Raw genomic sequence first — 13395 nt, 5'->3', positions numbered from 1 at the left:
AATATCCCAATTCTTTAAATCCAATTCATCATTTTAGACCTTAATTTAACCCTAATTTCACGAATTCACTAATTTTGACCCTTAGCTGATTTTGCCGTTTCCTTTTCTTTTTTCTGGAAATTGCTTTTTCTCGTTTCTGTTGTATTTTTTTATTGTATTGACTAGTTAATATATACTAATATTTTTATTTATTTATTTTTTCTCTGCGTTGACCAACCACAACAAAAAAAAAATTATTGTGTCAGTACTATTATTGTGTTAACCGGTCTACACATCAATTTTTATTTTTATTTTTAAAATAAAAATAATATTAATATTACTGTGTACAAAGTATTATTATTGTCAATGATATTAGTTGTACATGAAAATTGTTAAATCATTATGTAAGTTATCATATATATATATATTAGAAAATAAATTAATAATTCATATTTCATTTTAGTAATAAATATATCCGGCGTACGTCAACCAATAAATATATAAACAACTATTAGGATGATGCCCGCATGAGTGTAGCTCAACTAGTTACGGAGGTGGTAAGTTAGTGCAAGGTCCTAGGATCGAGAATCCTGGCAGCCGCAGTGTGGGAATTTCAACTCCAATGAGGGTTGGTTCCTTGTAGGCATCAGGTTCGGGTCCGCTACCTTAACGGGTGTTGGGTACCCGTTGAACTCTAAAATTATTACAGACCAAATAATAATGATTTAATAACAAATAAATACCTATGGGAAATGGGATTAGGGAGTACAGATATTTCTACGAAATAAAATACTAAACACAAATAGAAATTACAATAAATTATAATAAATATTCGTGCTAACCCAACTGATTCGACTTGCGAATCAGGGAAGACGACGGTCCTTTCCGGCTCAGTCCTCAAAGCTGTTCTCGTCCAAGTCCCTGTCCAGGTGCCTCCAGCACTCCAAGAATCGAGCCACACCACCACGAACAGCCACCTTCCGTCAAAACCCGTACTTACCCGAACCCTCACTCAGAAACCCAAAACCCAAAGAACAGATACTCACACAGACTGTATCCGAGAAAAAACCCACAACCTGATTCTAGACACACAGCCCAAAGATTCTCAAACACAGCAGAATTTTGGGAAGAAAAGGAAGTACATAATTGGTTTTTCGTCCCTCTCACTATTTGGGGCCAGAAGAATAAATAGGCCCTCAAACGAGCAACAAGAAGCGAAGAAATCGCAGAGCAGATCAGATTCGCCATGAAAGACGGACCAGAAGAAAAAACCACCGAGAGAAGAAGCGGCGGAGAAAGAGAGGAGAGAAATTAGGTTTTGCTGAATGAGAGAGAGAAGAGGGTTTTATATGGTGGAATGTGTGGCTGAGATTAGATTTGATAATCTAACGGTCATAATAAAACCTGTACTCAAAGTGGTGATGGGCTGATTCCTTTTGAGAGTGGGCTGCCATTTGGAAGTGGGCTTGGGCTGGTTTTAAGTTAACCATCTGGGCCCAAACACCAACAACGGGCCGTTGAATTACCATGATTTGCATTCTTCCATTAAATACTTGTCGGGCCAGGGAATGTGGGCCCTGGGGCGAGAGATTTCGCCTTTTTGTGCAAGCTATTAGGATGACCTCCCCAAATTCAGCATTGACCAATTTAGGGTATTAGATAAATAGAATAAACAACAATTAGGATGGCCTAACACATTCAGCATCGATCAATTTTGTCTTTCACAATAAATATATTATATTTTAGGATAATTTATTAATTTGACCAGTTAAAAAAATTACTAATTGGATAAATTAGTATTAATATTTTGATTTTTGGGATTGTTAGATACAAATAATAAAATTTGGGACTTTTTGACGATGAGAGGTTTTAAATAGGACGTTTTGGTATATATGATATATCCCTTTATTTTTTTTAATAATGAATGAAAAAATAAGAAACAGAAAAGCTCGTTGATGGGCCAAATTGAAGTAAGCCCAACTAATTTGAATACACATGGGCTGCATCCTATTAAACGACTTCGATTAGATAAATAAGTAGGGTAAATTACAATCGCCCCCTAAGGTGACGTCTATTTACAAAAAATACCCATTTATTTTCATAATTACGTCCATCCGTAATAATTTGTAGATCTCTTATATTAACACCGATTTTGTGGGGGTTGATGTAAGAAATTTACAAAATACAAGAGGCTGAATGTAATTTCTCAAAAGAAGAGATTTTTTAATACTTTCTTAGGAAGGTGATTGCAATTTACTAATAAGTATAAATTTCAATGGAACTCTTGAATTCTTCTTTATAATCCTTGTATGAGCTCAATTTTTGAACTCTTTTTGGAACATGATCTTTCTTGTTTTTATTGGAGAAAGTATGATTTCAATAACTCTTTTAGATAAATTGGCAAATTTATTTATCATTCAAAAGCAATTTAAATAATCCATGATTCCCAAATTTGTAATTTATAGTTAGTTTGATTTGAATAAATATAATTTTACAAATGGGTGGCCATAAATGCAGGACGGATTTTAGTTAGTATACGATATTTTATTTTAAAAATCCAAACACTATTAAATATCACATTTGATTTTGTCAAATCTCTTTTTTTTTTTTTCAAAAGTTTTCAACGATATCATTTTGGGGGAAATATCACACGATGACTTTTAATAAACGTAGATACTTTAGTTAAAATTCAAAACCTAATACATGTCATCTTATTTTTTCTAAACTCTTTTTTTACAAGTTTTCATTGACATTATTTTGGGAGAAATATCACACCGTTAATCATCACTAATCGCCAAGAACATGGATTTATCGGTTTTGAAGGATGATATTAAGGTTGAAAGTGAGGTAAGAATTTAGTTATACTCAATATCGAATATAAAAGACAATAACTTCAGAGTTTTTTTAAGATGTGTTTGAGGGTGGAAATTGTAGAGAATAAATGTAGTCACGTAGACAGTTAACAATAAAAAAGAACAATAATTAATTTTTATATTAAAATTTCTATAGCTACTAAAATTATTTTAAAAAAAAATGTCTTACACTTACTAAAAATCGTTCTGCATTAATCATTTCCCTCCCTTTTACAAATAGAAGAATAACTTTTATAATTTAAACATATTTCAAAGGGTTATTATACTATTTATAATTTCTATTGCTTTTGTTTTATACATGAAAAAAAATTAAATCACCTTATTTTATTGGAAAAAAAAGAAAATAAAAATGTGGAAAAATTACATTTGTCGTCCTCATACTTTACCCGCTTTTTCAAAACTGTCCCCAAACATTTTGGAGTTACAATAGTAGTCCTTAATCATGCCATTTTTTGACAGAATTGGTCTGCCGTTAATTTTTGCCGTTAAGTTGGATGGAAATGGCATGTGCCTCTCACATGCCTTCAATTTAAAACGCTACATGAAAATGGACTTTCAACAACACGCATTGCGTCTTGTTAAAACAAAATTTTCATAATTAAAACTTGATTGAAATTCGAAATTATATAAATTCCAAAAAAACAAAATCGATATATATTGTTTTAAATTATTTTGAGAAATATTCTTTAAACAATTGAAACATTGTTTTAAAAAATGAAATATTGCTTTCAAAATCAAGATTTTCGGAATTCAAATGAAAACATTGTTTCAAAATAAAATAAAAATTTGATCCGCATAGGTGGGATAAGAAACCTCCATTTCAATCTTCACCCTAATTTAATAATGTAAAACTCAATAAATTGTTTCAAAATATTTTGAGAAGCATTGTCTAAAATAATAATATAATGTTTTAAAACCGGAATTTCTTGAATCCAAATGAAAATTATTGTTTTAAATAAAATAAAAATCTGATCGTAGTAGGGAGAGTAAGAAAACCCCGTTCCAATTTTCACCCTTATTTAATAATCTAAAACTCGATATTTGTTTTCAAAATAAATTCAGAAATATTGTTTAAAAAAAATATTATTGTGTTTTAAAATCGGAATTTTTGGAAATTGAAAGAAAATATTATTTTAAAATAAAATAAAAATTCGATCAAACTTGGCGGCATAAGAAAAATTCTTTCCAATTTTCACCCATATTGAATGATTTAAAACTCGACATATTGTCTCACAATTGAGATTTTTGGAATTGTCTAGAGGTGAAAATTGGAATGGAGATTTCTAATTCCCAATTCCTATGGGGTTTTTTTATTTTGGTTTGAAACGATATATTTTAATTGAATTCCAAAAATGCCGATTTTGGAACAATATTTTAAAATTTTAAACCATATTTTGTTTTTTAAATAATATTTCCGAAATGAGTTGATTTATTAAATTTTAATTAAAAATAATAATTATAAAAAATATGTTTTAACAAGACGCAATGCGTGTTGTTGAAAGTCCATTTTCATGTAGTGTTGTAAATTGAAGGCATGTGAGAGGCACATGCCATTTTTCATCCAACTTAACGGCAAAAATTAACGGCGGACCAATTCTGTCAAAAAATGGCATGATTAAGGACTACTATTGTAACTCCAAAATGTTTAGCGACAGTTTTGAAAAGGTGAGTAAAGTGTAAGGACGAAAATTGTAATTTTCCCTAAAAATGCCAAATTAATTTTCCTCATTTTTCTCCTTATATACATATTTACTGTTTCTTCTTGACCTTAATAAAACTCCCCTCTGCCTCCTTCACTTCACACACCCTTATCCTCAAACCTCAAACCCTTCTCCAAAACCCCTCTTCCTTCTTCTTCCTCTCATCCCACATTATCTGCATCAAGAAAACAACCTTAAAACAATGTCTTTCTCCGCTAAAGCTGTACTAAACCCTGCTTCAATGGCGACAAACGCCTGTTTGATTTCATCCCCATCGCTCTTCACTGGTTCGAAGGTTTCGTACAAACCCATTAAATTCCAGGCTGCTTCTTCTTGCAAGAACATTTCCTCTTTGTCGCTCCATTCTTTCTTCTCTCTTACGAGAAAATTGCGGCTGTCTGTTGTGTCGGCTCAAGAAGAAGGGAACAACCCAGTGATTCTTGAAGAGAAAGAAGAGGAAGAGGTTGAGGGTGGGTTCAAATGGGGTGCGAACGTCGTCGGCGAGGCGGCGGGTGAAGGCTACGCGCAGCCGCCGGAGGGAGCCAAGGTGTACGTCGGTAACTTGCCGTACGATGTTGATAGTGAGAAATTGGCTCAGTTGTTTGAGCCGGCTGGTGTTGTTGAGATTGCTGAGGTATAATTGTTGGCGTTTGAACTTTAAAGATTTGATTTTTATTTTTTAGTTTTTTTTGTGAGGATTTAATTTATGGATTTATATGCGAAATGGATTAATTTTGTGCAATTGGTTAAAAAGATTTGATTTTTGTGTGAAAAATCTTTGTTTGTTTTGTGGGTTTTGGCTTAAAATGGATTAATTTTATGCAATTGGTTAAAAAGATTTGATTACTGTGTGAAAAATATTTGTTTGTTTTGTGGGTTTTGGTTTAAAATGGATTAATTTTCTGCAGCATTGCTTTAAAAGGAAAAAAATGATTGAGTAGTTGTATGTGTTTTGTGCAGGTTATTTACAGTAGAGACACTGAGCAGAGTCGAGGGTTTGGTTTCGTAACAATGAGCACCGAAGAAGAGGCGGAGAAGGCAGTGGAGATGTTCAGCCGTTTTGTGAGTTTTTCGTTTCTTTTATAAGACCATAAATAATTAGTTGTGTTTGCAATTTAACTTCGTTTCTTGATGAATTGTACTCGAAACACGAATAGCATATCTTTTTGTTAACGACAATCCTCGATATTAATTCTTCTTTCAAATTGATAGTTTATTCCATTATTAATATCTGCTGTAAAGCTTTACTTTATTATGCGAACAATTTATGAGAAGTGGTGGGGGGCCATCGCCCCCCACCCCCCTAATGCAAACACTCATTTTTTTTTTCTCCCCATTTTTTTTCTTTTTTTTTTCGAAACAGGATATGGGAGGGAGGCTGTTAACAGTTAACATCGCAGCTCCAAAAGGATCAAGAATCGAACGACCTCCACCTTCGTTCGAACCTACTCACAAGATATACGTAGGTAACCTTTCATGGAATGTGGACGACTCGAGCCTCGAGGAGCTATTCAGTCAGCACGGTAAAGTTGTGAGTGCTAGGGTTATCTCCGACAGAGAAACCGGAAGGTCCCGTGGTTTCGGCTTTGTAGTAATGTCGAGCGCCTCCGAAATGAACGATGCCATTGCCAACCTTGATGGAGAGGTAATTAAAAAAAAAAAATAGTTTCATTCACAGAATAATCGGGTAACTATTTATTTAGAGTCGAGGTTTTTTGGTATTAATGGTTTTCGATGATGGACTTGATTATTGCAGAGTTTGGATGGGAGGGCGATCAAAGTGAATGCTGCAAGTGAAGACAGACCGAGGCGCAGCAGATTTTGATTCGATTACAATTTAAAAAGCAAGTGTTTTTTTTTTTGGTTCCGGTTTTAGTTTTTGTACTGTCGAATAGTTAAGAATTTTGGCAAAGACATTGGGAGTTGATATGCTGAAGCATCGTCGTGAAATTTTGATGCATTTTTGTTGCACAATTGCGTAATTGTTTCTTACTGCAGTTTTTGTTACGAATCTTTTGCTTCGTTTGTCGTCGGGTTATGCAGTAATATTCGTTTAGTTTATTCATGTGGTTTATTAGTCTGTATTGGCTCATAAACAAAATATATTGGTTTAACATTTCAATTGAATGAAGCTACTAAGCAATACTTTTTAGTGTAGGGTGCGATTTGCACGCCCGTAAATTGTACCCAACGTACGGATCACCACCGCCTGACTTCAAAATTTACCAAAATAACCCCTCTTGATTTTGTGTCAACGCCGAAGATTCTCTATAAGTGTATAATTTTCAAAAGTTTTCTCTCTCTAGCGTTTTAAAATTCCTTATTTTTACCTCTCCACGACCAAAACGGGTGCGAAATAGACTTCATAAACTACATTTTCGACGGAAGATAAAATAAAAAAACATATAAATTAAATTAAAAAAATGATTTTTTTTCTTCATAATCTGCAATTTTATGTACAAAAATAAAGTTTTTGTAATAGGGCAAAAAAATGCTAAAATGAAAAAAAAAATTACGTAACAAAAAAATCCAATTTTTCTTAGTAAAGAAAAATTCAACGAAAAACAATAAATGCAATAGCAAAATGCTAAATCCAAATGAGAAATTACTGATGGCAAATTTTGAATTTTTGTGAGGAAGGTCAATTTTATAATGGATTTTACTAAGAATCTGTAGCAAAATTACGAAGAATTTTTGTGAGGAAGGTCAAAATCTGTTTAATTTTTATATTTCGAGCATAAAAAGACAATCATCATTAATTCATACTACAATATATGGTAATAATTGGGTTTGATATTGATGTGCTACAGCTTATAGTTGAGTAGTGAGTCTCTCTACATGAAATTAGAGTGTAACATGTAATTAAGCAATTATTTGCAAGGAATTAAGCCAAAAAAACCACAGTAGACAGAAAAAACATATAAGTTGAAATGTTTAAGACGAAAACATGCAACTTACCTGACGATAACGTATTCGATTATTACGAGCTTGATCAATTGTTCACGATTCGCATCCGGAACCAACGAAGAGCTGGAATCCAACGCCCCATCGGACTTTTTGTTCATGTTCTTGATCTTTCTTCTTCAGTTCTTGAATAGCCCTAGCAGACTCGGTGGCGGATTTTCGGAGGAAATATATATCCAATCTCTGGAGGTTTTCCGCCAGCTCCAGTGGAATTTCTTTGAGTCTTCTGCATTTCTTGATCGAGAGACACGTCAGACTAGGGAAATGTTCCGCCGAGGCCTCCCAGATAACGAGATCCGCGTTGTCCATGAGCAAGAACTGAAGACTCGGAAATACATCACTAACCATCCATTTGATTCCGGTGAATGCTCCCTGTTTCAACTTGAGTACCTCGAGCTTTTCAATCTTCGCCAGTGTAGACATATCGCTCCATTGTAGGGATGTTTTCCTCAAAGTCAGCCGCTTTAGATTTCTCGGGAAGAAGCTCGTTTTAGGAAGGCTAATTTTCCCCGATATCTCGTGCACCAGCTTCAACTTTTCGAGGGAGAGCAGTTTCTCCAAGAACTTGGCGTCGAAGAGCGTGTCCAAATTCCCGCGAACACCCAGTTCCTTCACGTTGCGCGCGTTTTCCGCCACGGTTTCCGTGCAAGATTCCGGCGACAGCGTACTCAGTGTTTGAATGTTTTCGCCGGCGTTGCCTTTCTGCTCCTGGTCAAGAACCATGGCTGCCTTCGTCTTGAGATGCCTCAGCCGAACCATACTCCATAGATTCCCATTCATCGCAACCGTATTCGAGTTCGTCTCGACTAGAAGCGTCTGCAGGTTCCATAGCTTGGAGATGGACTCGGGAATAAACGTGAGATTGTGAACGTATAGCGTGACGTACCTCAAATGACACAACTCGGCAACCGTCAGCGGGAATTGATGGAATCTGATCGAGTTGGAATTCAAAACCCTGAGCAACTTGAATGCGTCGGGGATCGACGTGATGTATTCCGGCTTCAACTCCACGAGATCCTTGTAGAAAGACAGAAACGAACGAACGCTCGGGTAAGCCTTTCCTTCGGAGAGGAATCTGGAGAGATCGGAGCTGAAACAAAGACGATGGTACTTTTCCGTAGCGGGAATCGGAGGCAGAGATACTCCTTGGCTCGACGTTTTGATCTCTTGGAATATATTCTGCTCCGCGGCTTTGGTAGTACAGAAAAAGTGTATCACATCGTGAACATAGCATGTTTTATTTTCGCCCATCGCATTAATTCGACCAACCATCAACAAGTTCCGGTTGATGAGGTCATTCAGATACTCCTCCGCAGTTTCTTCCAAGCTTTGCCCTTCCTTCTGTTGTATGAATCCTTCCGCAATCCATAAGCGTGTCAATGTCCAAGCCGAAATCTCGTGATCTTCCGGAAATACCCCCATGTAGATAAAACACTCTTTCAACTCATCGGGCAATATATCGTAGCTCAATCCCACAACATCGGTTATGTGGTTTTTCTTGTCTGTTTTTGCAAACTGAATCACATTCGCGGACACCTTGACCCATTCGTTTTTTATCACGCCAATTGGCCGTTGTCTCAAGAATTGTGCCATGAGAATTCCTCCGATCACCACTATCGTGAGCGGCAGTCCATCGCAGTTGTGGGCCACTTGTTCGCCGATGGTTATCAACTCCGGAGGACAAATGCCGACATCCTCGAATATCTCCAATTGAAGGAGTTTCCAACTCTCGTCTTTGGTAAGGAACCGTAGTTTATACGGTCCTCTAATACTAGCACTCATACCAACTTCGACAAAACGACTAGTTATTATGACTTTACCCAACCCGTTGCCCATCGGCAAGACTTTCTTGATGGTTTTCAAGTCGTCTAGATTCCATACATCGTCCAAAACTATCAGAAACTTTTCGTCTTTCAGACACTTCCGAACTGCCTGCTCGAGTTCGAATATGCCCTTGTGGGACATGTCTTCGCCCGTAAACTTTTTGAGAATATTGAGAAGCAACTCCTTTTTGTTGAACTTTTGAGAAACGTTAACCCATATCCGTATGCGGTACGTGCGTTGGATTGTGTCGCTGTCGTAGATCTTCCATGTTAGCGTTGTCTTGCCCAGGCCGGGCATACCGATGATGGAGATAACATCGAGTTCTTTCGTTTGTTCCATGAGAAAGCCGACGATTTTCTCTTCCTCGTCTTCGAAACCTACAACTCTGTCTCGCCTGATTGTTGGATCCTGTCGTTAAAACAGTTGCACCTGATGATTAGAAACAATTGTGCACAACTAATTTCTTTTGTGAAGCTACTATATAAGCATGCAAATAATTTATAGGCAATAAGAAATAGATGCCCTTCTTTTTTTCAAAATAATTCAAATTTTGCAGAAAACTATAAAACACTGAAAATAATTTTACAATAATTCAGAACTTCAATATTTAGAAATATATTTAATTCTTTTCTGGCACATTTTACTTCTCAATATTTCCAAAATATTTCTTATTTTTCTAAAAAAAAAATTAAATTGTCTTTATTAATTTTTATTATTTTTCATTCCAAGCTAAATTTTAACAGTTTCTTTGACGAATAACAAAATTCTATTGTGCTTCTTTAATTGCTAGAAACTCTCCTGGATGGAAAGATTTGAGGGGGATTTAAAATATTTATTAACCGTGGACCCACGGTTCTTTCGATCCTACACCAGGAGATAAACATCGGATGAGTCTTGTACCGACAGATGTTATATTTATATATTCCCCCACTTGTGTTAATCTGTAGGTGTTTTAGAAAAATACAAAAAAATACACGTGTCAGCAAAAGTTCCATTCGGTGTTTATCACCGGGTGTAAGGTCGAAATAGCCGTGAACACACTAAGCACGTATAGAGTTAAACCTCTATAAATTAATACAGTCGGTCGGGACTAGTAAAATCTTATTAATTTAGCGAATATTAAATTATCGAACTAAAAATTTAGTATTTTTTTACCGAGTAGGGACCGGAATTAATTATTTTTTCAACGAGGTTATTAATTTATCGAAGTTCTACGGTAAAAATGGGTGTGTGTGATTATATGCAGATCTACGATGAATAATTGGAGGTTTGTAAATAATCCGTTGTAGCATAGAAATTCATATAGGGAGATAGCATTTTACCCTTTTAATTATCGTCCTAGATTCCTCACCGGCGGCGGCGGAGAAAGATCCTCCCCTGTTTTTCATGTTCTCAAGTTCCGTCGTCGCCTGTAGGGTATCAAACTGCCAAGCTCCATAAAGCCACTGTATAATATATAAGTTCCCCTTTTGCAGTATTGATTACTGCCAAGGAGAATATATATATATATATAAAAAAAAAACAGAAAGATAGAACTAGGGGTGATTAAATTGAAAATTAAATAGATAAAGGATATCAGCTCAGTCTTCCAATTATCACACCAGAGATTCACACTTTCTATATACACCACCAGAGTACCTCAGAGAAGAACGAATCTTCTCTCTCTCTCTCTCAAATACTCAAACCCTAGTTTACCCAGGAAACAAAGGAAGAACAGATCAAGCACTCAAGCTTACCCACTCACCAAAACCCCAATTTCAGAACTCACAAATAGAAAACTGAGGGATTTAGGTCGGATTAGGGTTTTATCTGTGTCTCATCCTTTTCCAGCCTTCATGCCAATATATATAGAGACTGAAGTCAAATAGAGTCGGTGAAGGCTGTACCGGAGAGTCAAAGTCAGCACTGTACCATGCTCTTTGACCTCCAGCCATAACTCAGTCAAGGTAGTACAAGGGAGGAAGAAGACAGAAGCAGGAGCGGCGGAGAAGAAGAGAGAAGAGCTAGGGTTTCAGAATGAGTGAAATTAGGAGAGAGAAGAGGGTATTTAAGTGAGGTAATAAACGGTCCAGATTTAGCCAGAAATCCAACGGATGGATTTGACTTAGATCTGGACTTGGGATCACTTAATGTTTTGGGCCTAACTCAAATAGTGGTGTATAATAACTGATGGCAATTGGGCTCCATGGCCCAAAACACATTTGGGCCAAAAAACCAACAATCCTCCACCTTGGACCAAATGTGAATTATAAGTGAAAATTTCTAAAAAAATCATCATTGCTGATTTTTGACACACCAGTAAGAGCACACAGTTCATACAAGTATATCAAGTTGTGTTCACTCAGAATACAACTTATATGCATTTAGAATAAAATGCAGTAATGCAATCACATAGACAGCACAATCTCATTCACACAGAAAAAGATTAAACAAGCAATCACAAAGAAAGCATAAATATCAAGTCACACAGACTACAAACTAGCACACAGCAAGTCAAGGTTTGGAAAGAATGTTCAAGTTTTTCAAACAAGAACAAAATTTTTCAGAAGGCACACATTTTGTTCCCATGTCAGCTGGATTGAACTCAGATTGGGATTTTCTCAAGGTTAATAACCCCTTTTTCAACTACATCCCTAATGAAATGGAACTTCACATCAATGTGTTTAGTTCTGACATGAAAAACAGGGTTTTTGCACAGTTGAATGCCAGATTGACTATCAGAAAATACTACAACTTTGGAATTAAGAATATCAACTTCCAACAACAGCCCTTTAAGCCAAATGGCTTCTTTTATAGCTTCAGTAGCAGCTACATATTCAGATTCAGTAGTAGACAGAACAACAATGTTTTGGAGTTGAGATTTCCAACTAACACAAGCACCATTTAAGGTGAACACATAAGAGGTAGAGGATTTTCTATTGTCCCTATCATTGGCAAAGTTTGAGTCCACATAACCACATAGTTCAATTTCAGTTTTGCCTTTAGAAAACATCAAACCAGTATTAACAGTACCTTTCAAATATCTAAGCAGCCATTTTAATGCCTCACAATGAGGCAAACTGGTTTAGACTAGGGGTGTAAATGAGACGAGCCGGCTCGCGAGCTTCTGAAGCTTGCTCGAAAAAAGCTCGTACTCGAACTCGAAAAATCGAGCTCGAGCTCACGAGCCCGAGCTTTCGACGAGTCGAGCTTGAGCTTCATTTTAGTTGTTCGACAGCTCGCGAGCAGGCTCGCGAGCTTTACCTTTTCTCTATATTTTTTATACATAGAATAATATATAATAATGAATATTATTAATAATAAATAAAAAAAGAATAATTTTACTTTTTTAATTGAAAAAATAAATTTTATGGATGGATTTTTGGTTGTGCCGAGCTCGAGCTCGAGCTCGGGCTCGTTTCGTATACGAGCTCGAGCTCGGCTCGTTTACACCCCTAAATTAGACATATATCTACTCAAGCAACTCAGAGCATATGCAATGTCAGGCCTAGTACTAACCATCAAATACATAACAGACCCAATGGCATTGACATATGGCACATTCTTCATTTCAGAGATTTCGGGTTCAGTCTTGGGAGACTGATCCTTACATACTTAACAAAAAATGAGAAGCAAGAGGAACAGATACAGGTTTGGCAGACAACATAGAAAATTTATCAAGGATTTTCTCAATAAAGGAGTATTGATTCAGAAACAAAGTACAACCAGGTATATCTCTGATTATGTCGATGCCAAGAATTCTTTTGGCATCACCAAGACGTTTCATATCAAACTCATCACTAAGGCATTTAATCACAAAATTAACAGTTTGAATGCAAGGACTAGCAAAAAAACATATCATCCACATAGATAAGCAAGAACACAGGAATTTTTGCAGATTCTTTAAAATTCTAGCATGGATCAAATGAACTTCTTTTGAATTTTAAAGACATCATGCATGCATCAAATTTCTTGTTCCATTGCCTAGGTAACTGTTTCAGTCCATACAAAGATTTCTTTAGCTGGCACACATAACCAGGATGTTTTTTATCAATAAAATCCTCAGGCTGGCACAT

At 36.0% G+C, this 13395-nt stretch overlaps 2 protein-coding genes across 2 annotated transcripts; one reads left to right on the top strand and one right to left on the bottom strand.

Annotated features, from left to right (window-relative positions):
- The first annotated feature begins 4614 nt into the window (after window positions 1-4614).
- LOC105950491 (28 kDa ribonucleoprotein, chloroplastic) lies at window positions 4615-6526 on the top strand. Its single transcript, XM_012973856.2, has 4 exons — window positions 4615-5186; window positions 5513-5614; window positions 5916-6197; window positions 6309-6526. Exons 1-4 carry the CDS (start codon window positions 4755-4757, stop codon window positions 6375-6377), a joined length of 885 nt encoding a protein of 294 aa, XP_012829310.1. The 5' UTR covers window positions 4615-4754; the 3' UTR covers window positions 6378-6526.
- Window positions 6527-7417: 891 nt separating this feature from the next.
- Window positions 7418-10745, bottom strand: LOC105950411 (putative late blight resistance protein homolog R1A-10). The gene is made up of 2 exons (XM_012973759.2): window positions 10663-10745; window positions 7418-9748 (listed from the first exon to the last, which is right to left on the bottom strand). The coding sequence occupies exons 1-2, from the start codon at window positions 10726-10728 to the stop codon at window positions 7553-7555; spliced, it is 2262 nt and encodes a 753-aa protein (XP_012829213.2). The 5' UTR covers window positions 10729-10745; the 3' UTR covers window positions 7418-7552.
- Window positions 10746-13395: the final 2650 nt, after the last annotated feature.

Source organism: Erythranthe guttata, chromosome 4, assembly GCF_056151865.1.
Source record: "Erythranthe guttata isolate IM_541 chromosome 4, IM_541, whole genome shotgun sequence".
NCBI classification, from domain to species: Eukaryota; Viridiplantae; Streptophyta; class Magnoliopsida; order Lamiales; family Phrymaceae; genus Erythranthe; species Erythranthe guttata.
Note: the sequence above shows the minus strand (reverse complement) of the source record. Positions and strands in the feature narration are given on the sequence as shown.

Excerpts from the sequence above, each read along its gene's own strand:
- LOC105950491 (XM_012973856.2), top strand. The coding sequence starts at position 4,755 with ATGTCTTTCTCCGCTAAAGCTGTACTAAACCCTGCTTCAATGGCGACA. Across the intron at positions 5,615-5,915 it reads TGGAGATGTTCAGCCGTTTT|GATATGGGAGGGAGGCTGTT; the intron begins GTGAGTTTTTCG and ends TTTTCGAAACAG. Across the intron at positions 6,198-6,308 it reads TTGCCAACCTTGATGGAGAG|AGTTTGGATGGGAGGGCGAT; the intron begins GTAATTAAAAAA and ends TGATTATTGCAG.
- LOC105950411 (XM_012973759.2), bottom strand. The coding sequence starts at position 10,728 with ATGAAAAACAGGGGAGGATCTTTCTCCGCCGCCGCCGGTGAGGAATCT. Across the intron at positions 9,749-10,662 it reads CTAGGACGATAATTAAAAGG|GATCCAACAATCAGGCGAGA; the intron begins GTAAAATGCTAT and ends TTTTAACGACAG.